We start from the raw sequence: 24,789 nt of genomic DNA, 5'->3' as shown, positions 1-24,789 counted from the left end.
TATCTCACCACAGAGCATTTTCTTTTAATAGGCAGCGGAAAGTTTTCTTTGCAGAACAGGGAATCGGGAGACTGGCCTGAGCATCCATACCCATAGCTGCCCTGAAAACAGCTTCAAAATCCAGCTGGGACTTGACTGGGATGAGGGGCTTTCAGGTGCAAACCGAGAGCCTGTTTGCTCCATGCGTGTTGCAGCATTATTATTTTTTTGGCCTGAATCTTCATCCAAAATCCTCTCTGCCTTATTGTCATAGCCGCTGGCTCCCTCCCACAGCCCCGGCCTTATTGTCACAGCCGCTGGCTCCCTCCCACAGCCCCGGCCTTATTGTCATAGCCGGTGGCTCCCTCCCACAGCAGGGTTGCTGTAATTCAGAGGAAGAAGCGATGCTTGTGTGGGAGTCCCAGCTTTTGCTGCAATTGTACCAGCAGCGGTGGTAGGTTTTCACAGTGTTTCTTTATTCAGCACCGCTTTCATCCCTCTGCAAATAACTGATGCTGGAAAGTCCCAGAGAAGTGCAAGGCCGTTTGATGTTAGACCCCCTCTCGTCTGGCGACACTGACGCTCTCACAGCATCTCAGCCGCTTGCAAATTCAGGCTTCAGACCCTTCCCGGCTCTGGGGACAGATGCGTGACGGGGATCTCCTGCACACCCCGAGAAACGAGAGGGATGCAAGAAGGCCAGACAGACAGCGGCATTTTCATTTTTCCACCGCGTCGGCTCCCTCTCCTTGTTCAGAGCTGCATCACGCACAGAGGCGAGGAGTCGAGTCTCCTGCGTTCGCGCCTCTGCCCCCGACTTCTCAGCGTGTTGCGTCGTCTTCGCTTTTCGAGCGGGGAGAGTGCAAAGCCCTCGCAGGACCCGTTGCGATCGCCTCCGGCCTCATGCCGGCCCGGGGTCTTCCCGGCTGAGTTGAGCCGGTCTCTTAGAAACGTTCGATCCGAATTGAACGACTCTCCAGCTGCGTACAAAGCACAGCGCAGGGATTTCAACCCCGAGGACGGGCCGCGATTCCTGGGAGATACCGACTCGGGGGTTACGGGTCGCGAGGCCTCGCTGTGGGGGGACATGTGTTGGACACGGCCCCGGGAGCTCATCAGGGCTGAGGGCTGCGGGGGGCTCACAGGGGTGCCCCCATGGATGTGCCCCATCCCCCTGGGCTGGGAGAGGATAACAACCCACTACTGCAGCCAGGCCCACTACTGCTCCTTCAGCTGCAGTGGGAGAGGCCTGGGCTGGGCGGGGCGCTGCCCCATGCTCCTCCCACAATGCCCCACGTGCGCACGCACAGCAATAGGCTCAGCTGAGCCCAAGTGACAGCTCTTCCCGCGCGGCTCCTTTAAGAACCCGTCCCCCCACCCTGTCCTGTCTCTCCTTTCCCCTCCCATTGGCTCTCTTCCCGGAACCCCCGCGGGCTCAGCGCGCCCATTGGACGCCGCGCTCCCCCGCGGATTGGTCGCTTCGCCGCCGGGTCCCGCCCACGGAGAGGGGGCACTTCCGGCCGTTGCCGTTGCTTGGCAACCCGCCCCTCCCGCAACGGACTGTCAACAAACAAGGCCCGAGGCAAGCTCCGCCCCCCCTTAACCCCTCCGCAACTCCCACTCTAGCCCAGGCTTCGGCCGAGTCCGGCCAAGGGCTCAACCCCGCTTAACTCTCCACAGCTTCCACTCGAGCTCAGGCTTGGGCCTAGTGCGGCCTAGGGCCCCCCCCCTCCCTAACCCCTCACAGCTCCCACTCGAGCTCAGACTTGGGCCTAGTGCGGCCTAATCGCCCCCCACAACAGCTCCCACTCTAGCCCAGGCTTGGGCCTAGTCCGGCCTAGGGCCCCCCTCCCTAAGCCCCCTACAGCTCCCACTCCAGCTCAGGCTTGGGCCTAGTCCGGTCTATGCTCCCCCTCCCTAACCCCCCCTGCAACTCCCACTCTAGCTCAGGCTTGGGCCTAGTGTGGCTTAGGCACCCCGCCCCCCGCTTAACACCCCACAGCTCCCACTCTAGCCCAGGCTTGGGCCTAGTGCGGCCTTGGAACTCCCCCCCCCGCCAAAATTGTTGCCCTCCCGGATTCCCCCTCCCACTGCCCTTTCCCCCCATTGATAATGTATCAATTATAATAATTGATACATTTATCATTTATAATAATAATATCACCCCCCCCCCCGTGTGCATCACCAGGCGTCTCCCACAACCGTCCCCGGAGAACGAGGCGCGCGAGCCGGCCACATGGTACGTGTCGGTTCCCCCGCGCTCGGCATCCTCCCGTTATCTGGGGGAGGGTGTGCGCCTCGGGAAGGGGGTGCCGAGCGGCCCGGCCCCTGCGCCGCGGGGGTGACAGCGGTGCCGAGGGGGGCGCCCGTCCCGGACGGGTTCTCGTGTTTGTTCGAAGGGGCATTTTTATTTCTCAGTTTGTTTTAAAGTTCATTTTATTGCGTCGTGTACTCTGCCCGATCGCCACGGAGCGGTCGTAGCCCAGAACGAGCGCCTGGTTTGCTTCCTGCCCCGCTCCCAAAAGATACCGCATCTAGCCTGCCGAACCCCAAATAACTGACCCCTCCGGTAGCCAGGCCGGAAAAGGGAACAAGGCGAGAACGATGGCGTGTTTCCCCAAATCAGCTCCAGATTTGTTAAGTCGTGTGGGTTAGAGTCTCACGAAACCCACAAGGGGTTGCAAAATTGCTTCTTCATAAGTCCGTGGTTTTACAGAATATTTTCCTAAACAGCAGTACCCAGAAGGCGGGGGCGAGCTTGGGCAGCGTGGCGCTGAAGGGCGGGAGCACGGGGAGTCAGGGCTGTGAGGCGGCAGAGCCGGCGGGCACAGTCTGGACACGTATAGGGCCACTGGGGAACTGGTTTGCATTAGAGGTACTCAAACTTTCCCAGTCCAGAGCTGCACTGGGAGCTCGAGGGCTGCTCTTAATTTGCATTATTTAAAAAAAAAAATGCAAAATATAGGTTGCATCGTCTGATGCTACAGAAACACAGCCCGCGAGAAGTACATATCCCAGCATGCAGTGGATCGAGAAGGGATCTTGTTTGCTGGGTTTTGTCCCAGAGGTCTATCACACGCAGGAGTGGCGGCCATTCTCGCGTGCCCCAGTTCATGGTAACTGTTATGAGATAACAACTCCTGGGCTGTCCCCTGGGATGCAGCAGGGAAACTAAGATCTTCTCTGTATTTTTCCCGTATATTTGTCTTAGAGAAACGGCCTCGTTTGCTGACTTTCCACCGCAGGGATCAGTCAGAAATTGCATTGCTTGAGGGAGCAATCCCAGGAGCACCTCCTAGGATCGTAATGTAAACGCGAAATCCTGCTGTGGGTTGAGATGCTCTTGCCAGTGATCCTCTTGTACTATGGGAAGGCTGAGGGTCTTTTGCTGCTGGACTGGCAGGTAGAGCAGGTTCAGCAGAGGCTGCTGCCATGAAATCTTCCTTGTACGCCACGTGAACAGAAGGGGCTCTCTTAAGGAGCCAGTGGAGAGTCTGCTGTCCATGGTCCTCTCTGCCCCTGGCCTGTCCCCCCTGCTGAGACTGCCTGGAAAAGGGCCATTAATAGCAAGAGTAGCAATGATCTACTCATGTCAAACTCAATCTCATCTGCTGACAGCTCTGGGGTATCTTATATTGCAGGCTGCTCTCTGAACGGTGACCAGGGTTTGAGGAGTACCTGGTATCAGGATGCTGCTGACAGTCCTGTGACAGGGTATCATATGACAGATTTGTGGGTTTCAAGCTGCTGCTCTTTCTGCAAAACACAGCTGCTTGCACTGCTGGCAGCAGGTGGAAAGGGGTGTGTGCTGGGAGGCCAGGAGTCCCCATCCAGACCACACAGCAGGCTGGGGTTTGAACCTCAGGGTGGGAGGGCAGCTCACAGCTTTTGTCATCTTTGCTGCCGTGCTCTAGCTTGACGTGCAGGAGCTGAATGCCAGTGTAGGCAGAGGACACAATATCACAGGTGGCCGGGTCCCTTAGACGTTGGCGTTCTACACGGTAGCGTCCCAGTCCATATTACCTCGGCAGCATTAAATGTGTTGTTTTCTCCACACAAACCTGTTACTACTACTGAAGCATGAGGCTGTTGTTATAGGGCAGGGGTGACCCACCTGTGATACAGTCAGCCTCTGTGTGTGTGTGTGTGGCGCGCAGCAGATCAGGGAGGGGACAGACAACAGAGCAGCAGATAGGGCAGGGAGCTGAAAGCAAAGCAGCAGACAGGACAGGAAGCAAAGCAGCAGATTGGGCAGGGGAAGGGGATTGGAGTGGCACTGAGGGAGGGTGTGGGGCTAACTTGTGCCTGATCCGCACCACGTGCCTGTCCATGCACCACGTCCCAGAGCGGTCGGGGAAGGCCTCATGCAGCTTGCCTCCCAGACCTTGCCAGTGGGGCTGGTCTGAAAGACACCCTGTTCCGCACTCATACCCAAGGGCAGCACTGGGGGTTGGACGCCCACAGGGTGCATGTTTGATACCTGTCTCCTTGGGAATCCATTATGTGCCTCAAACTCCTGCTTCAAGCTTCCACCTCTTTTTTCATTTGCTAGTGTCCTTTTGATGAGAGGACTGGAAGGAGTTGGGTCGGAGTGTGTTGTTGGAAGGGTTTAGATGAAGGAGCTGAAGGGACAGAGCAGCACGGGAGTCCCAAGAGTAGCTACAGTCAAGGGATCCCTTTGGAGCTCCTGTTTCCTCAGCAGAGGGGGCAAGTCGCACTGCTTGTGGCAAAGCTGGAAATGGAGAAACACCATCAGATCATCCAGCCCCACTGCCAGGCAAGGCAGCCACTGCACCCTGGGGCACGTTTCTTTGGTGCTTTGCTCTATCTCATTATAGCAATCACAGGTCGGGGGGATTTCATTCCTTTCTTACATCCCAGATGCATTTTTTCCTGCTATTCAGCCTTTTCCATTTCTTAATTCCAGCTCTTCGGCCACCCTAAGCCACTCCTTACCAGCCACGGCGCGTGTGAATCTTTGCTTGGTCCAGCTCTCAGTTGTTGTAAAGGGGCATGAGCACCTACATTTCACAGTCTTCCTGGGAAAAGTCTGAAGAAAAGTGCAATATAATGCAGCTTCTGTTAGTCTCTTTTCTTATCTGCTATCGAAAAGACAAATCTGATGTACAGGTATCAAGTCGCACCCTGGAAGCTGACCTGCTGGTCCCCCGCTGAATTCTCAGATCAGAATAATTAGGTCACTGTTGAGAGAGAACTTCCCCATAAGCCACCAACCCCAGGTGAGCAAAAGCACACTTTGTTGTAAAGCAAGAATCACTGGGGAGGCAGCAGGTCCGTGACACTTTACCCCTTGTCAGCCTGCAACTTGAGACACCTGACAACATTTTTACCTCTGTAATCCTCTCCCTCCATGTGTCTCTTGTCATTACCTCTTTCAGGTTGTAATGGAGAGGGACTTCCCAGTGCAGCTTAGAAATGAGTAAGCATTGCATCTCTTTTTTTCAGAGGGCATAAGTGATGTCTTTAACTGGCTTATGTCACGTTAAATAGCTTACTTAATATCCTAGTCGTAAAAGGTCCTGGGTGCCCCAAGCTGCTAGAGAAACAGTTTATTACCCACCAAGTCTGAGTCCTAAATTAAGTTGCACACTGAACTAGCCCATGGCTTCAGGTCCCATGTGCTTGGATTATAAATTAGTTGAAGCAAAGAGCCCTGTGGGTCTCCAAACTCCAGACATGTCCATGTCCGTGGGCATCTGAGCACATTAGTAAGGGAGATTTTGCAATTAGTGCCGTGGCGATGACAGGCTCTTGGCTGCCGGCTTTGTTTGGGGTGTATGAGGTGGGTGGAAATCTTCCTGTGCTGAAGCTGCACTTTGAATGTGAAGAGCTGGTGTTTGCAAAGTGTGGAGTGACTCAGACGCACAGGTGAAGCTCAGCTGAGTAAGAAGGGAACTCAATCAGTTGCTTTTCTGGCTCTGACCACAAACCCTTCCTTCCAGTTTTCACTAATTACAATAGCAATTTCTCTTCTCCCTTGTGCTTTGTGACAGTGCCTTTCATAATGTGCAGTGGAAAGATGAATTGCAAGTATCAATCCATATATGGTCCTTGGGCCCAGCAGTCCAAATCTGAAAGCTTAAAATGCACTCGCAATCACAGAAGTCAGATTTTTACTCTTCAGCTCTGTTTCTTGTTGTCATCCATCATTTATATCTAAGCCAATTAACCAGCTTGTTCATTAGCAAATGACCTACTGTGCTAAGTATATGCAATGTGTAATGTACTTCCTACCACTACAAAGCCTACACCAATCTTCCTGAACATTGCAGGGTTATTCTTTTATTACAGTCTTTTATATCAGATAGGGTCATTTGTGCACAGGAGTTTTTCAAAGTATTTTACAAGCTGTAAAAACAGCAGTTACTTCACAACACCCCCTCCACCCCACCCCCAAACACACACTCTCTTAAATACAGCTACCTCTGAGATGGAACATAAAAACACCTGTTTAATGGCAGCTGCACTACCCAGCAGTTTAAGGAAGTAGGTGGAGAAAAACACCGTGTCATTGATACTACAGGGAGAAATGCAGAGGTGAGCGGAGTATGGCTGCCTGACAGCGAAGGTGTTGCCTCATGTCTTTCAGGAGATTGATCTACTGAGTAGTCCCTGGGACAGTTCTCGCTCTTCTTCCCCGTGTGAGGAGGATCTAACGATGTATGAGGCGTTAACAGTGACGGATCTGTTGGTAAGACCCTGAATTGGTGACAGGTGGTTGAATCTGTTTCCCTGTGACTTACCTGGAATGAAAAGCAAAGATCAATCCATTCTCCCCCTGTTTCTTTACAATCGCTGAACCGTAGTGAGCTTTGAATGGGCTGGAGAAGGCTCTGTGGGCAGCAAAGAGACTAGAGCAGGAGGTTGCAATGTGAAATATGGGCTTGAGGCAGAGCTTTAGCTGGAGAGTTGGACAGAAGGGATCCTTTGCTGGGGTGGATGAAGTGGCATAGCTTAGGCTTGGCTTGAGTATGGTCAGAGGAGGAGGAGCTGGGCAAGGAAACTTCTAGACCACAGGTCTAAACAGAGGACAGGCTGGTGGAGGTGCCCACTATTACTCTAGACAAGGGGTGTCATACTCACCCTGGGCCCCAGGCTGGATCTGGACTGCAGGGCCTGATCTGTGGGGCTGTGTTTGGGTGGCAGTGTGGGTCCAGGGGCATGCAGCTGCATGGAGCTGTACAGGCAGCATGAAGCCAGGGGCATGTGGAGGCACAGAGCTCTGACTGGGCAGCAGCACAGAGTCAGGGGCTCAGGGCTGCATGCAGCTGGAGCCAGGGGTGTGCATGGGTGCGGAAGTGGACAGGACTGTGGGGGGCAGCCCCTTGGCTCTGTGCTGCCACTTGAATGCAGCTCCATGCACCTGTTTGCTCCCAGCTCCATGCCACTGCCTGGCCAGAGCTCCATGCCACCACATGCCCTCATTTCCATGCTGCTTGAACGTGACTTCATGCTGCCACACATCCTTAGTACTGCCGACTGGCCCCAGTTCCATGGTGCCCCCTGAAATGGGGCAGAGCAGACCTGTGGCTGGTCTGTAATACTAGGGGTATGCAGCAGCATTGGTCCAAGGATGCACACTTCAGGTAGTCCACTGAGCTACTGGTGGGCTGGATACAATTGTTCTGTGGGCCGAATCCAGCCCATGGGATGTATGTTTGACACCCCTGCTCTAGACACTGCAGAAGTGCAAAGGTTTAGGAAGGAAAGAGCAAGGGGGAGGACTTGCCCCTGGTAAAGTTATGGTCTCCCTCAGGGTTGGTAAAACAGTAGGCTGACACTGAGCCACTCAGGTGGGAACTCACTGGGGACACTGAGCCACTCTGGCTCCCCATGTAACAGACTGGGAAACGAGCACAGGGAGAAGCGTGTTCCTTGCTCCAGAATACAGCAGCCAGGAGGCTGAGCTCAGAATCCCAGAGCTCTGGGCCACGCGAGAGCCCCCACACCAGCTGTTCCCTGGCTGGGGGATGCTGGAGCAGCCGTAGGAGTGGGCCTCTACATTGGTGTCGCATGCAGGGAGGTAGCAGAAGCCCCATCTTTCAAGACTTGTAAAACTGGAGAGACACCCATGTCTAGAAAGTTCCAACTGGGATCCATGTTTCATTGGCTCCGGGAGAGCAGGGAGGTTCGTCAGTGTGTTAGTTTTCTGCAGGAATTGCAGGGGCTAAGGCTCCTTGTGTGCGAGGGGGAAGGGGAGACTCAGCTCCCCCATGAGTATTGTGAATACTTGATAGCGGTGAATGCGTGTGGGAGGGTTCCCCGGGGTCTGCTGATCTACATTCCTCAGTGGCCCACAGTGAATGTGCTTTCACCTCCTGCAGCCCTCCCCAGGCAGTTCCTTGTGTGTTGTAATGTGGCTTCAGGGAAGAATGTGCCTTGTTTTGAAAAGCAACGTTACATGATTGTTGCCGTGCTGCAAACCCATTAGTTACGCTGATGAGACGGTTCATATCCTTTCTTTCCCCAAGCCTGGCACTGCTGAGTCCTTGAGCAAACAGGAAGAGGAGAGGCAAGCCAGGCAGCAGAAGCATCCCTGGAGGAGAGCAGGGCTTCCACAGAAGGATGGGTAGGTGCCTCCCTCACATGGGCTAGGGTTTTTTATGACTTTCAGAGGGGATGTGGTGCTGTTTCCTTAACCTATGTAGTTTCTTCCTTGACTATACTTGCCCTTTCCATCCAGCCACTTCCCCACGTCTGTGCTTGGGAACGTAGCACACTATCCACTACAATGAAGTGCTGCCCCTGGAAGATTCAGTATGGTTGCAAAGGAACAGGAGAGCTCTGCTGCCTTTTTGGGAGCTGTGGGCACTGAGCCCCAAACTTTAGCAAGCAGTTGAATGGGCACGGCAACAAGGCACTGGGAGGGACTGATTTTGAAGAAAAGCTGGTCATAGGAAGTAACCTGGGATTGAGTGGAGTGCCCCAGAGGTCAACCCTTGGGCTGGCTTTGTTCAGTATCTTCATTAATAATCTGGAAGATGGGGTGAAGTGCACCCTTAGCAAGGTCACAGATTGCATCAAGCTGGGGGGAGTAGTAGATACGGTGGAGAGTAGGGCTAGGATTCAGAGTGACCTAGACAAATTGGAGGATTGTGTCAAAAGAAATCTCATGAGGTTCAACAAGGACACGTGCAAAGTCCTGCACTTAGGAGAGAACAATCCCATGCTACAGGCTTGGGACCAGCTGGCTAAGCAGCAGCTCTGCAGAAAAGGACCTTGGGGTTACACTGGACAATAAATTGAATATGAGCCAACAGTGTGTCCTTGTTGCCAAGAAGGCTAACAGCATACTGGGCCGCCTTAATAGGAGTGTTACGAGCAGATAGAGGGAAGTGGTTTTTCCTCTGTATTCAGCACTGGGGAGGCCTCATCTGGGGTTCTGTGTCCAGTTTTGGGCCCCCCACTACAGAAAGGATGTGGACAAATTGGAGAGAGTTCAGCAGAGGGCAGCAAAAATGGTTAGGAGGAGAAGCTGAGGGAACTGGGCTTATTTAGTCTGGAGAAGAGAAAACGGAGGGGGATTGAATAGCAGCCTTCAACTCCCTGCAGGGGGGCTGCAAAGAGGATGGAGCTGGACTGTTCTCAGTGGGGACAAATGACAGGAACAAGGAGCAATGGGCTCAAGTTGCAGCAAGAGAGGTTGAGGTTAGATATATGGGAAAACTTTCTCACAAGGAGGGTAGTAAAGCACTGGAACAGGTTACCTAGAGAGATGGTGGGATCTCCATCCTTGGAGGTTTTTAAGGCTCGACTTGACAGAGCCTTGGCTGGGATGATGTAGTTGGGGCTGGTCCTGCTTTGAGCAGGGGGCTGGAATAGATGATCCTCCTGAGTTCCCATCCAACCCTAATTTTCTATGATTCTGTGAGTGATCCCAAGTGGATCCAGTTTTCATTAAATGGAACCACAAGCAAAGATAGGTTTTAGATTTCCAAGGGGCACACATTGAGATATTACAGGAAATAGAAAACTCATTGGTCTGAATTGCTGAGGGGCTTGAAAGTTTTTTAAGTCAAAAAGTGCTGAATTTGTATCCAAAAGCAAGTGAGGGAATGTTGTAAGGCAAGACTCCAGACCTATCGAGATGAACAACCACTTCAGGAAGGGCGGTAGAGGAATGTTCAGCAAAGAAGTCTGCTGGTCAGAACGCATAGGGATAAAGTGAGAATTTCCAGAAAAGCAGCTGAGTTAGTCCTTGCCAAGGGAACAAAAACAAACAACAAAAGATCCTTTAGGCATAGAAATGAAGAGAGAACAAGAAAAGAGGATTGGCATTGCCATGGTGGGAGGATGAGCAGAGATTAAGGATTGCTGAGGTCTGGCCCAAAAACTGATTGAAGACGGAGACAAAGTATACCTAAGTACAGTGATGTTGGCTATGAAGGCAAAGGCAGGGCAGATAATGGGACGGAGGGGATGAAAACAGAAGTTACATTACCTGATATAGAAGCAAAACTCAGAAAACACCATGAACTCCAGAAATCCTCCCCTTCTGAATTCCAAAAGATAACCAGGTCCCTATGATGCTAGTAATCGCACCCGGAGAACAGAGAAGGGCAAATGAAAGCCAGCTGAGTTGGACTATGTAAAGGAAATTGAGACAAATAGTGCCAAAGTTTATAGCCATGTAAGAAGCAAATAAGGAAGGGGAGGGGAGAGGGCTAAGTAAGACTATTTGAGATATGGCCCAGAAACAGAATGAGACCCGAAGGTATCACCTTAATTGCAGGCATTGGGTAGGTTGCCTACTGATAAAAGAACCAAGAGACAGGTCTGCAGCTGGGCTTGTTACTATTTACACTCCCAAAGCACAAGAATATATCTAGTTCCTAATCCATTGACTGGCCAGCAACATCTGACAGTCCAGTATAGATTCTCACCTATATCATCTGGGGAGATTTGGGGCAGGGGTGGGGGATGCATGCATACCAGCAGCAGGTCTTTTGACATCTGCTGAATGCTCTGGCTTTCCCTCCAGACTGTGCCCCATATTTATACATGCTTTACTGCAAGAGACAGTCTCTGATTAGGTTATTTAAACGTCTTTGATTTACTGAGACTTTGGGAACTAGACAACCCATTCCTCTGTGTCTCTGGAAGGTATCAGTTAGGTAGGATTTATGTCCCTGTGAAAATTACAGGATTTGGGAGGGAGGATTTTTTATCTCCTCCTTCACCATTTTGGAAAGCTGCATACCAGCCTCTTGATTCCTTTTCTCCTTATTTTATGGTCTTCTCTGACAAGGCTGCTTCTGTTTTTGACATATTTAAGAAACATAGCAAAGGTATTCCCACTGAAGCACAGCTGCATCTGATCCATCAGGTTACTTCCATCACTGCTATCCAGACCTTTTACCCCATCTAGTTTGAGGTCACTACTGGTTTAGCTGGGCATGCTAATTACTTTTTTCATTTTGCTGCCCATGCTAATTGTAACATCTGTACGGGGTCACTTTGCAGGCATTCAAGAGTAGGCCTAAGTTAGAATCATAGAGCAGTTGGGCTGGAAGTCACCTGAAGGTCATCTAGTTCAACTGCCTGAGGCAGGATCATTCCTATCCAAACCACCCAATACAAATCCGTTCTGCAACCTACTACCAAAACCACAAAGTCAGCCCTAACAAAATCATGACATAACACCCTAATCTGCCACAGGAAAAGCAGGGAAACCATGGCGGCCAATGTCCTGCTGCTGCAAGGTTGCTAAAATACATTTGACAGATTCATAGACTCATAGACATTAGGGCTGGAGGGGACCTCAGAATATCATTGAGTCCAGCCCCCTGCCCAAAGGGCAAGAAGTCAGCAGGTGTCATAGGATCCCAGCAAGATAGACATCCAAATGTCTCTTGAAGGCATTCAAAGTAGGTGCTTGAACCACCACTGGCGGCAGACTATTCCAAATCTTGGAGGCTCAGACAGTAAAGAAGTTTTTCCTTATGTCCAGCCTGAAACGGTCACGGAGGGTTTGTGACCGTTCGACCTTGTCATCCCTTGGGGCGCTCTGGTGAACAGACATTCCCCCAGATCCTGGTGGTCACCCCTGATAAACTTGTAGGTGGCCACCAGATCACCCCTGAGCCTGCGCTTTTCCAGGCTGAACTGTCCCATGGCTCTCAGCCTCTCATCGTAAGGTCTGTTTTCGTGACCTCTGATCATGCACATGGCTCTTCTCTGCACTCTCTCAAGCTTCTCCACATCCTTTTTGAATTGTGGGGCCCAAAACTGGACACGGTACTCCAGCTGCAGCCTCACCAAGGCTGAGTACAACGGGAGAATGATGTCCCGGGATTTGCTTGAGAAGCATCTATGGATGCAAGCCAGTGTTTTGGTTGCTTTACTAGCCGCAGCATCACACTGAAGGCTCATGTTCATTTTATGGTCAATCATGACCCCCAAGTCCCTTTCATCCGAAGTGCTAGCCAGCGTAGCACTGCCAAGCCTACAAGCATGCTAAGATAAGATCCAGGAAAAGGCTATAGCTCTCACTACAGAGGAAGACAATCCCTCCCTGCCCCCAGTCCATACCAGTCTGACCATGGAGTAGAATTCTTTCCTGACCCTGAACATGGCAACCCGTCTGAGCCTGAGAGGAGGGCCAAGACCTCCCAGCCAAGTCCCTCTGGGTTTAAGTCCCAGCAGGAGCATTGGCATGGCCTGGACTGCAGCCAAGACCCAGTGCCTTGGAGGAAGTCTCAGAAAAAAACAAACAAGCCCTGATGCATGTAGCAGCAGGAGGAGAAAAAGAATCTCTCCCAGCTTTAGCCACACTTCTTCAATAAAGCTGAAGGTCCTCAGAATGGTACACGTGGCAAGAAGCAAGTTATTCGGTAGAATGTAGAGCCATGGTGACCAGCCGTCACTGTGTGACATGCAAGTCCCAGGTGCTCGGTAAAGGGAGATGTTGGATTGAAGGCAGTGGGGCTCAAGCCTCCAACACGCTGGAGTAGAGCAGGGGCAGGACACTGCTACAAGAGGAGATGTCACCTCCAAGAGCCAAGCTAACCCTTCCCTTTCCCTGGAGCCCCTGCTGAATTTAAGGCTTTGGATTTGCACTCACCATATAAAACTTGGGGGGTGATCAGGGAAGGGTTTCATAGATTGTAAGGCCGGATGGGACCTTGGAAGATCATTGGGTCCAGCCCCCTGCACCAAGCAGGAAAGATAACTGGGGGTCAGGTGACCCCAGCAAGGTGACTGTCCAGTCTCCTCTTGAAGATTTCCAGGGTAGGTGATTGCACCACCTCTGGAGGGAGCATATTCCACAGTCTGGACACTCTGACTGTGAAGAAGTTTTTTCTAATGTTGAGCCTGAAATGGTCTTCCAGGAGTTGGTGGCCATTACTCCTGGTTTTCCTCTTGGGTGCCCTGCTGAACAGTTGCTCACCGAGCCCTCGATGTGCTCCCCTAGGGTAGCGGTAAGCTGCTACCAGGTCCCCTCACAGCCTTCTCTTCCTCAGGCTGAAGAGTCCCAGATCTGTCCTCGTATGGCTTGTCTTTTAAGACTGATCGTATCTGTAGCACTTCTCTGGACTTTCTCAAGCTTGTTCGTGTCCGTGTTGAAGTGCAGTGCCCAGAACTGTACACAGTACTCCAGCTGTGGTCTCACCAGTGTTGAGTAGAGCAGAAGAGTCACCTCCTTGGCTTTGCTGGAGATGCATCGATTGATGCACACCAGAGTATTATTTGCCCTCCTGGCTACAGCATTACATTGCCGGCTCACATTCATACTGTGGTCTATTATTACCCCAGGTCCCTTTCATTCGTGGTGCTGGTCAGTTTGGTGCTGCCAAGCCAGTAGGTGTGGTGGGGGTTGCTCATCCCAAGGTGGAGCACTTTACATTTCTTGACATTGAACTGCATCCAATTCCGATCCGCCCAGCTTGCCAGCCTGTCCAGGTCTGCCTGTATCTGTAGCCTATCTTCAGTCGTGACCATGCTCCCCCATAATGCTTATTTCTGCTTATGCAGGGGGTCGGACTGGATGATCTATTGAGGTCCATTCTGACCCTAACATCTATGAATCTTTGAATCTATAACTTGGTGTCATCCGCAAACTTGGCCAGTGAGCTCTTCCCCACATCAAAATTGTTTATAAAGATGTTGAAAAATACTGGATGGAGCACCAACCCCTGCATGACACCGCTGCCCACTTCTCATGAGGATGACACAAATCCATTCACTACAATTCTCTGGGTCCTATCCTGCAGCCAGTTTCTCACCCACCTGACTGCCTCAGAGTTAAGCCCACAATCCTCCAATTTTCTCACGAGGACGTTGTGTGATACTAGATCAAAGGCCTTTTGGAAGTCAAGGTATTCCATGTCAACCTGCTCTCTCATGTCCAGGTGGCAAGTTACCTGGTCATAGAAGGAGACGTTGTTGGTAAGGCAAGACCTGCCCGTGATGAAGCCATGCTGGCTGTCATTCAGAATCGTACCTTCTGCAAGCTTATCGCAGATAGACTCCTTGATGAACTTTTCTAGGATTTTCCCTAGGGTGGAAGTTAGGCTGATTGGCTTATAGTTACCCAGGTCCTCCCTCTTGCCGTTCTTGTGGATGGGCACAACACTGGCCCTCTTCCAGTACTCGGGGACTTCTCCAAAGTGCCACAAGTTGTGGAAGAGTTTCGCCAGGAGTTGCGCAATGACTTCAGCCAGCTCCTTCAGCACTCTAGGCTAATCTAACTCTTGGCAATGACACCCCCCCCTTGCAGCATGTTCTGTTCCCACTCCACTCCTCAAGCCCCCTGCCTCCTTTCCAGTGCCCCAGGAAGCAGACTCCATCAGGTATGGCTCTGGGAGGCAGGGCTCAGAGGGACATTTAGCAAGGGGACAGGGTTTAATTTATGGCATGCTTGCCAGAAAGTTTGGCCACCAGTGACCTAGATATAAAAGCAGGATGCTTAGTGGATGTAAGCATTTGGAAACAGAAGATACCACTTTTGAGGCAGAACCAAACCAGTAAGACCAGCCTAGAACATCCCAGTTTACAGAAGGACCTGGGATGTGGAGTTGCAAGTTCAGTAACAAAGCTTTTTAATCCCTCTGTGGAACTAGGGGGTCGTATGTGTGCCTTGAAAAAATGTATGACCTGTTTTTAAGAAAGAGGAAAAAATGTGATCAAGGTAACTGCATATCCTTTAGTCTGACCTCATTAACATGTGAGGCTTTCTAATACGTATCGGAGGAAAGAGCAAATAAGACATGGAGATAAATGGAAAATTGGATAAAATTCAACACGGATTTACAAAAGGTAGACTGTGCCCGAGTAACCCCATATCTTTCTTTGATAAGATGAATTATTTTTCCGGACCAGGGAAATGGGATAGATCTAATCTGTTTGGGCTTTAATAACATAGTTGATATAGTGCCACATGTTGTTAGGCAAGATGGATGAGTTGGGGATTAGTCCAGGAACTGTAAGGTGGCTGAGGAACTGGCTAAATAGGATGTGAGGTTGTAGTGAAGGGGTGAAATAGCAGGTTGAGAGGGGTTACTAATGGATTTTGTCAAAGTAAGTCTTGGGACTGAGCTGATTTAATATTTTCACTAACAGTCTTAGCACAAAAAGTAGGAGAGTACTACTGAACTTTGCGAATGTCAGAAGGTTGGAAGACTGTGGGTGTAGAGAAGGATCAGAATATCCTACAAGAGGAGTAGGATGCCTGGATCATAGGAACATAGGGCTGGATGGGACCTCACGAGGGCTTTACTAACATTTGGGCTCACAAGGTCCCATCTAGTCCAACCCCATGACCAAAGTTGGATCATCTGTGATTAAACCATCTCAGTCAAGTGTCCATTTAACCTGCTCTTGAAAAATTTTAGGGATAGCGATTCCACAACTTCTCTAGGCAGCCTATTTCAATGCTTGATCACCCTCAAAGTCAAAAAGTTCCTCCTAATCTCCAACCTAACTTTCTTCTGCTGCAGCGTGAGGCCATTGCTCCTAGTCCTGTCTCCTGCATTCACAGAGAATAGTCTTTTTACATCCTCTCTATAATCACACCTCAGTCTTTTCTTCTCCAGACTAAATTGCCCTAGTTCTTTCAGCCTTTCCTCATAAGTCTTATTAGGCCTCTAATCATTCTTGTTATTCAGCACTGGACTCTTTCCAATCTGTCTCCTTCCTTCCTTCCTTCCCCTGGACAGAGCACTCTAGGTGAGACCTCCCCAGTGCCAAATAGCATGGAAGTGGCATTCTCTCCGTTTGCAAGTAACATTCCTGTTACAGCAACCCAGGATGCTGTTGGCTCTTTCGCCAACAAGAGCACACTGTTGGCTCGTTCAGTTCATGATTTACTATAACCCCCAGGTCCCTGTCTTCAGTACTGCAGCCCATGCAGTCACTCCCCAGTCTGTATTTGTGCGGAGGACCAGAGTAACAGAAATGGGATGAGGTGTAACGGAACAAAGTGAAAGTCATGCACTCGGAGACAGAGGTGGCACAAGTGACAGCAGCAGGGCTAGCAGTAGAGGCGGAGGTGGCATAAGCAGTGGACCAAGAGGCTGCAGGGCAAATGGCATTGGGCCATGCTGAGACAGGCCAAGCCCTTTCTGGCCTCCTGGAGCACCATTCTGGTCCCTTGTGTTCAAGGGGATGATTTCAAACTGTAACGAGCACAAAGGAAGGTTGATAGAGGGCCCAGGCAACTGACAGCCTCTCCCTCGGGAGAACTAAGGGAATTTGGCATGCTTGCCTAGCAGAACAAAGGCTTAGAGGGGAGTGATGGCTCACTCTACATAACTCGAGGAGGTAACCCCCACTAGGGAGAGAGCAGAGAGATTTGAGCTGACAGAGTATTGGCACCAGAACAGACGGGTCTGAAATGGCCATGGATAGGTTTAGACTGGAAATCAGAAGAAGTTTGGAACAGACTTTCAATAGGAACCATGGGGGCAAGAAGCCTGAATGGTGATAAGATTAGGAGAGGGACTGCACAGTGAGGTTGCCAGTGATAGCAGGGACTCAGAGGGGTCCTTCCTGCAGGGAATACTGATGCTCACTCTGCACTATCATCACACAGCAGACTTCCTTAGTGCAGGTGTGTAATGTAGGGGTGCTCAACCTTCTGGCCTCACAGGGGCCAGCCTGCGGGACACATTCCATAAAGCATCAGTCCACAGGCACTATCCAGTGGTCCAGCCTGACCCCACGTGCTGGTCCTGGCCACATGCCAGCATGATCTACACATCCAGCCAGCTGGGCTCCCCAGAGATCTGGACATTTGGCAGCTGATTAGTGATATTTAAAGCTGCCACAACTCCTCCAGCAACACGTTTCCAGACCTGTGAGAAGACCTGTGGGCTGGATCTGGCTGGAGGTTGTGCACCACTGATGTAATGGAAGCATCAGAGCACAAAACCTGGAAAGCTTCTCGCCCAAGAGACAGCTGATGCTGATGCTCCACATAGCTGATACGTGGCCAAGTCGTATAATTTTCTACATGGCAACTAAATCAAGACAACTCATTTTTTCCTAATTCAAATACTTCCTAAATTTGTGCAGAAGACTATCTCTGTCTCAAGTTCCCTGCCTGGGATAGTGATGTCAGAAATAACTTGGTTCTGGCTTTTAACAAGGGCAAAACTTCAGCTGTGGGCACATGGGTTATTTTTTGCCTCCTAACTAACTTTTAACTCTTTCAGAGCCCGGACGGATATTTCTCCCCGTCACTCGCAAGTGATTACGACATTGTTTGACTCTGAGAGGAAGCTTCAGGCACCAAGAAAAAAGCCAGCAAGCAGGGAAGAAGTCCAGAACCCTCCATTTGAGGACTTTACAGAAGCTTTGAGAGGTAATATGGAACCATCCTGAAAAATCAGACCACAGGATGGCATTTTGCTTTTGTATGAGGTCATAATGATTCTGCCTCAAGCAGAAGATTGGACTAGGAGACATTCTGTGATTCTGCTTCATCTGCGTGAACAGGTTTATGAGCTGTCAGTTGTAGCCTGATTGACTTCTGGTCTGTGTTCTATAGTCAACCTTTAAACCCACTGTCTTTCTTCACAAGGAAAGCTAAAGATCTGGGTTGGACATTTCTAATCCTGCATCTCACTTAGCTTTCAGCAAAGCTCAGCATGGAAGTCCTGCCATGTCCTATCTGTAGGGCTGAGGGCTCTGCCTCACCTCAGGTCTCTCCCCTGCCCTCCATCTTCCAAAACCTTTGCTGAGGGATCGGGTCTCTCATGAGCTGACTTCTTTAAAGACGAGAACAGATATTTTTTTTCTGAGTGTTCAGTGCCTTTTCCCAACTCCTCAGTAGCCTGTGGGACAGCATGGAGCACGTGGCACTGACAAATGACTTCTACCTCGGGCATAAATTCAGCTGCTTCATTGCAGCACTAGATGGCTGTGATGCTCTTATCCGGGTGCATGTTCCTCTACACTCCTCAAACCCTGTGTTTAGTGCAGTTCAGCAGGACTGGCAGGGTTGGATGCTCCAAACACAATCTCAGCAGTAAAATAGCAGATTTGTAATGAGGAGCGTTGGGATTCATAGAGGAAAGTGAGGTTGCAAGCAAGGGAGGTTTAGGTTGAATATTAGGAAAAACTCTCTCACTAGGAGAGTGGTGAAGCGTTGGAAGAGGTTACCCAGAGAGGTGCTGGGATCTCCATCCTTGGAGGTTTTTAAGGCCTAACTAGACAAAGCCTTGGCTGGGACGATCTAATTAAGGCTGGTCCTGCTTTGAGCAGGGGGTTGGACTAGATGTGACTGTGGCAGAAATGCCACCGTGGGTGCCCCTCTCCAGAGACCTGTCTCAGCCAGCCTGGGAGGCTGGTGTTTCATTCCTCAGGGCGGGGATCTCCCACCTGGTCTACATGACAAAAGCCTGGTGCCTGGGAGGCGATGCTCTAGTCACCTGGGCAGGGAGGAAAGACCCGGCCCTGCGCGGGCCCAGGTAGCCAGGGATGCTGGGGAGATTGGTCGGCTTGTGGCCAGTGTTGGCAGCTTCGATTGGACCGGGCTGCTGAGGTCAGAGAGGTTATTTAAGGGCTCGGTCCAAGAAGAAGGGGCAGTCAGCCATTAGCCATGCGGTCATCCAGGTGAATCTGAGCCTGGCTCTCTCCTCATCACCGCATGCTCCAAGAGTGCCCTGCCTCCAGAGGAAACAACAACCACCTCTGGACGATGCGAGTGAGTAAGCTACTAAAGATCCGATTAGATATTTAGTTTCAGTAACTCAGATGCGTTTAAACGGCTACCTCAGCCACCCTGGTTTGCTCTATGGGATTCCTTTGATATTCCTGTAATATTTCTATGACACTGCTCTACCTTTTACCCTGTTTCCACCCTACCCCCTGTAATCAATAAAGTTCTCCTTTGTGACCGGTGTGGGAGACTTATTGAGGGGTGGGTCTAAATTATGCCAAGGAGGCCCCTTAGGTCTGTGGACTAAGGGAGACTTTCCTAATAAGCCCCTGACTTGGGGAAGTGCCCCGAGTGCTGGTATTGGGTCTAGGACCCATTGGACGATCAGGTCTGCGTTCTCCAAGGTGCGCAGAGCCAGAAGTGAGTCCAGAGCCTTGGATGGTGGCAGCGGGACCCCAGGCTAGCGGGTGTGCTCCAGGGAAGGGGTCGGCCGGACGGGAGGCACCCTAAGGGAGGCACTCGGAGCCTGGACACAGGGAGGTGGGCAGCTCAACGCAGGAGCGCCCCCTACTGGCCCGCTACAGTGACCTCCTGAGGTCCCTTCACACCCTCATTTTCTATAATTCTAGATAGCACTAGAACAGCCCAAGAGCTGCAGGCTGGAACGAAGGGGCTTTAAAAGAGTTGTTCACGGGGACGGGCCAGGGTTGGAATGACTTCCTGATGTAGAAGTCCCGCGTCCCTCAGATCCTGCTCTGCTCAGAGCCATCACTCCATCATCAGAGGACAGGAATTTGGGGTCAGCATTTTTTCAAGTATTATTTTCTCATAGCAGTTGTTTGTTTCTTTTTTAATGTCTCTTAGATCCAGACTCCAGAGATGTTAAATCACCTGAGCAGGCTTTGAAGAACCCTAGGGCTTGTGTTTACCACACCAGCTTGGCAGAATATGCCCAAGGTAAAAACAAATAACTAAATAAAAAAACAGAAAACCAGATCAAACACTGATGCTTTCCTAGACCTTCCCACTCACCTAACAGGCAGTTCTCCTCAAAGTCCTTCTACTAGGCCCTTCCCCTTGTCTTGCAGGCTTTACCACATTCTGGCTTGAAAGTACTGCTGCTGTTTTGGTGGCCCCTGCTGCAGAAGCATGTCCAAATTAGAGACTAACTGGGCACATCTACATGAGGCATTGACTGCACAATAGCTGAATAATACTCCAGTTGTTGCGCATTTATTTAGTACTTGATTATACGAGTACTAAATAAATGCGCAGTAACCACTGTGCGGTAGTAGATCCGCCCACTGAACCTCTAAGCTCAAGTTGGCCCACTGCTGTCATTAAAACCATTGTGGAGCAAGGGGAGTGTGTTTAGAGCTGAGGACATGCAGTGTTCAACAAGCATCACTACATCAGATTGGAAGGCTGGGCTAGAGAAAACAGAATGAAGTCCAGTGCAGAAGAAAGAATAATCAAAAGCACCAGTACAAAATGATGGGTAGCTGACTGGGTTGCAGCTTTGGTGAGAGGGCTGTAGGTTGTAGCCGTGTTGGTCTAAGGACATAGACAGACAAGGTTCATAGATTCATAGATGTTAGGGTCGGAAGGGACCTCAATAGATCATCGAGTCCGACCCCCTGCATAGGCAGGAAAGAGTGCTGGGTCTAGATGACCCCAGCTAGATACTCATCTAACCTCCTCTTGAAGACCCCCAGGGTAGGGGAGAGCACCACCTCCCTTGGGAGCCCGTTCCAGACCTTGGCCACTCGAACTGTGAAGAAGTTCTTCCTAATGTCCAATCTAAATCTGCTCTCTGCTAGCTTGTGGCCATTGTTTCTTGTAACCCCCGGGGGTGCCTTGGTGAATAAATACTCACCAATTTCCTTCTGTGCCCCCGTGATGAACTTAAAGGCAGCCACAAGGTCGCCTCTCAGCCTTCTCTTGCAGAGGCTGAAAAGGTCCAGGTTCTCTAGTCTCTCCTCGTAGGGCTTGGTCTGCAAGCCCTTAACCATACGAGTGGCCCTTCTCTGGACCCTCTCCAGGTTATCCGCATCCCTCTTGAAGTGCGGTGCCCAGAATTGCATGCAGTACTCCAACTGCGGTCTGACCAGCGCCCGATAGAGGGGAAGTATCACCTCCTTGGATCTATTCCAGGTTCTTTGGGTGAATCTGATATCTTTTATTAGACCAACTTAAATAGTTGGAAAACAATTTTTAAGCCAGCTTTTGGGTTCAAAAACCCTTCATCAGGCTGAGGAAGTTTCAGCAGTCGGTGCATGCCTTTCCTGGATGGAAGGAAAAGAAAAGAAGGCTTCTTTACGTTTCATTCCATCCAGGAAGGGCACGCACCGACTGCTGAAACTTCCTCAGCCTGATGAAGGGTCTTTGAACCCAAAAGCTTGCTTAAAAATTGTTTTCCAACTATTTAAGTTGGTCTAATAAAAGAGATCAGATTCACCCAAAGAACTTTGCCAGTTTTGGTGAACAGCATCTTGGGATGTCAGCAGTTGCAAAAAAAACCCAAATGAAATTTGAAGTTGCATCAGCAGAAATATTTGGGTAAAGACACTGGAGGTGATAGAACAGCTGCACTTAGCATTGGCTATAGCACTGGCAATACTCCTCTAGAAGTATTATGTGCAGCTCTGGGGTTCATGTTTTAAGAAGGATGTAGAGAAGTTGAGAGGCAAGCTGTACAGGAGAGGTAGAGAAAATAGGTGTGTCCAGCTTGGAGAAAATGTGTCAGGGATGTGAGAGCAGTCTTCAAATATTTGAAAGATTACCATAAGAAGAGATAGTTCTCCTTTACCACAGAGGGCAGGATACAAAGCAGTAGCTTTAAATTACAGCAAAGTAGATTTAGATTAGATCTGAAGAAAACCTTCTTTACTGTTAGAGCAGCAAGGCAATAGAAGAGACTTCCCAGGGAAGCTGTGGGATCTCCTTCATTGGGGGTTTTCTCTATGATTCTTTCTCTGAAATGTGCCTGATATCCGTCAGATGTAAATATGGCCATTTGGAGGAGAGGGAGAATGAGTATTCCTGCCTTCTCTGAGATCCACTGGACTCACGAGTGTTGGGTGGATGGATACTGGCTGCCTGTTGCCTCCTGTCTCACCACAAGAACCTTTTAGAAATATGAATGTGTAGCTTGCAAAATGGCAAATACAATGCAGTACCTTCTGAGTTTTCTAGCTGCATCTCACTTTCCAAACGACAGCATAGTGACCCTTCCCCATCTGTCTTTCATGGGTAAGCAGCTAGTCACCTGAGACAGGAAACCAGATTTGAAACAGAGAACTGGATCGCATTGTGTGTGGGCTGGGGACTTTTTTTGGGTAAGACAAATAGAAAGGGACATGCATCGGTGAATGAGTCAGCGCTGAAGAGGAGTCAGGGAAGATATGTGAGTGAATTCATGAATGTTGTTAGTGCCCTTTAGGGTCTATAGCTCAGGCACACTAGAGAGATCCCCAACCCTTTGTAGTGCTCTGAGCGGCAACTCGCAGTTCCAGAGAGGCTCACAAACCAGTTGGAAGCAATTCAGAGAAGTACAGAAAGACTGATAGAGGGACTGGAGGATGTGAGGTGAAGGAAGCAGCTGTGTAAGATCTAGATTTGTAGAACTTCTCCAGGAAGCTTCCAAGGAGCAGTGGATAGAGATGGAAACACACTTCTAAAAGTACCTGTGACATGTAGAGAAGAAAGACTCCCAGTAAGAGAGGAATGGCAGGTGTCTTCTGATTCTGGAAGGAAGAGCAGGCTGCTGCAGCTCACACTGGCCGATATTCAGACAATCACCTAACAACCAGAGGCTGTTGGTTCATTGTCCAACCCCTCCTTCTGTGTGGGGACCGTATCCTGGTTTGGTAGGAGCTGCACCAGCTGGTCTTTGGTTCAGCTTGTGCTAACTTTTTTTTTGGACACCTATTTCACTCCCACAGTAGTGGATTCACTCAAGTAGGCCTCAGCTTTCCATGTGTATCCATGATGTCTGTCTATTGCCTCCACTGCTAAAAGAGAGCTTGTACTCTTTACTCTCCACCAGGAGATCCACTGCCATCCCCTAAGTCGGCTGTAACACCCGCTGAAACCACACAGGAGCAGAACAACTTGAAGGCACAGCCTGAAGCCAAAACACAGAGCCACCTGCAGCACCTCAGCAAGAGCACGCAGACAGAAGGTAACGTAGCATAGCAGCCTTTAGATGCAGTCATTGAAGGGGAGAACACTGTGTTTCCCACTGGCTTTGCCCCTTTGTGATTTGTACAGCACAGGGCCTGGAAGCCAGGACCCCTGCAGGCAGCTCATGACTCAGTGACTGACTGCAGGAGTTGTAACAGGGCACTGCCCTGCTCTGTGCCTCGCTGCCCTGGATCAGTAATGAGAGGAGAATGATGATGCAGACTAAAGTGCAAAGTCTTACACACTGACATGCTGAGAAACATTATCTCAGTGCCTGGTCTGTCTCGTGGAGCTTACAGACAACACAATTCACCCCTGAGATGCTGCAAGCAACTAGAGGAGTTTTTGATGCTGTAGCAATCAGCAGACTGTTGCCTGAGGGGGATTTAGGGAGATGCTGTTTGGGAACACCAGGTAGCATGAATGATGTCAGTCAGTTTGGACACTAGAGGAGCAGGGAGAAGCACAGGGTAGGTCCATGTTTGGCAGCCTCAATAAGGAATCCTCTTCATACTGGTTACGGCCTACCTCTGTCCTTTCTCTATATACAGTGTGTGACAGCACATTGTGGGCTGATTTTGTCAGGAGAAATGAATGCTCAGAACAGAAGAACATAAGCAGTGCTATACTAGGTGGGACCAGTGGTCCTTCTAACCCAGTACTCTGTCTTTCCCAGGGGCAGGACTGGATGCTTTAGAGGGAGAGCACTGAATCAGATATATCTAGAGTGATCTGTTCCCTATTCATTATCCTCCTTGGCATCTACTATTACTGGTGTAGAGTTGCCAGAGGAGACATCACCAACAGTTCTGTTCAACAACCTTTCATAGATCCTTTGACCCCAGCTGACTTCCTGCCCTTCGGGCAGGGGGCTGGACTCAATGATCTTCCAAGGTCCCTTCCAGCCCGAATGTCTATGAAATCTATGAAAATCTGTCATCCATGAATTTCTCTTATCCCCTTTTTGAACCTGGTTATGCTGTCTGCCTCTGGCACCTTCTATGGCAGTAAATTCCATAAATTAACTATGCATTGCAAAAACAAATACTTTTTCTTGTAAGTTTTAAACCTGTCTCCTATTCTAGTTTTAGTATTCTGGGACTTGGTGAGAAACAATTCCCTGTTCACATGGTCTACACCCTTCACAGTTTCATAGCACTTTACCATATCCCTTGCCTTTTGCCTTCTCCTTTCCAAATGGAAGAGCCCGAGTCTTTTTTTTTTGCCTGTCCTGTTGGTCTGGCAGCTTCTCCATGCCTAGGATCATTTTGGTTGCCTTTGTACTTTTTCCAATGTGACTCCCTCCTTTTTGAGATGAGGGGACCAGAACTGAATAGAGCATCCAAGAAGGGGGTCCACCTTGGATTTCTGTAATATCACTTTGATGTTCTCCATTTTGTTTTCAGTCCCCTTCTTTATGACACCCAATTTTTATTGGTTTTTTGGTCACCGCTGCCCACTGAGCCAATGTTTTTCGAGAACTGTTCCTCAGGATAATTCCT

The 24,789-nt window shown here is 50.0% G+C and overlaps 1 protein-coding gene across 2 annotated transcripts in view; it reads left to right on the top strand.

Moving 5' to 3' along the window:
• Positions 1-1,572: 1,572 nt before the first annotated feature.
• LOC106739358 (uncharacterized) overlaps positions 1,573-24,789 on the top strand; it is a 41,208-nt gene continuing 17,991 nt past the window's right edge. The window contains exons 1-6 of one of the 2 annotated variants that reach the window (XM_059725693.1): positions 1,573-2,218; positions 6,590-6,691; positions 8,472-8,569; positions 17,655-17,803; positions 19,967-20,059; positions 23,151-23,285. In XM_059725693.1, the coding sequence (XP_059581676.1) occupies positions 2,216-2,218; positions 6,590-6,691; positions 8,472-8,569; positions 17,655-17,803; positions 19,967-20,059; positions 23,151-23,285 (580 nt within the window). In that variant the 5' untranslated portion in view covers positions 1,573-2,215. The remainder of the gene's footprint in view (positions 2,219-6,589; positions 6,692-8,471; positions 8,570-17,654; positions 17,804-19,966; positions 20,060-23,150; positions 23,286-24,789) is intronic. The other variant, XM_014601240.3, reaches the window with a different exon arrangement.

This window comes from Alligator mississippiensis, chromosome 4 (genome assembly GCF_030867095.1).
Source record: "Alligator mississippiensis isolate rAllMis1 chromosome 4, rAllMis1, whole genome shotgun sequence".
Lineage (NCBI taxonomy): Eukaryota > Metazoa > Chordata > Crocodylia > Alligatoridae > Alligator > Alligator mississippiensis.
This window is presented reverse-complemented; position numbering and strand designations above follow the sequence as displayed.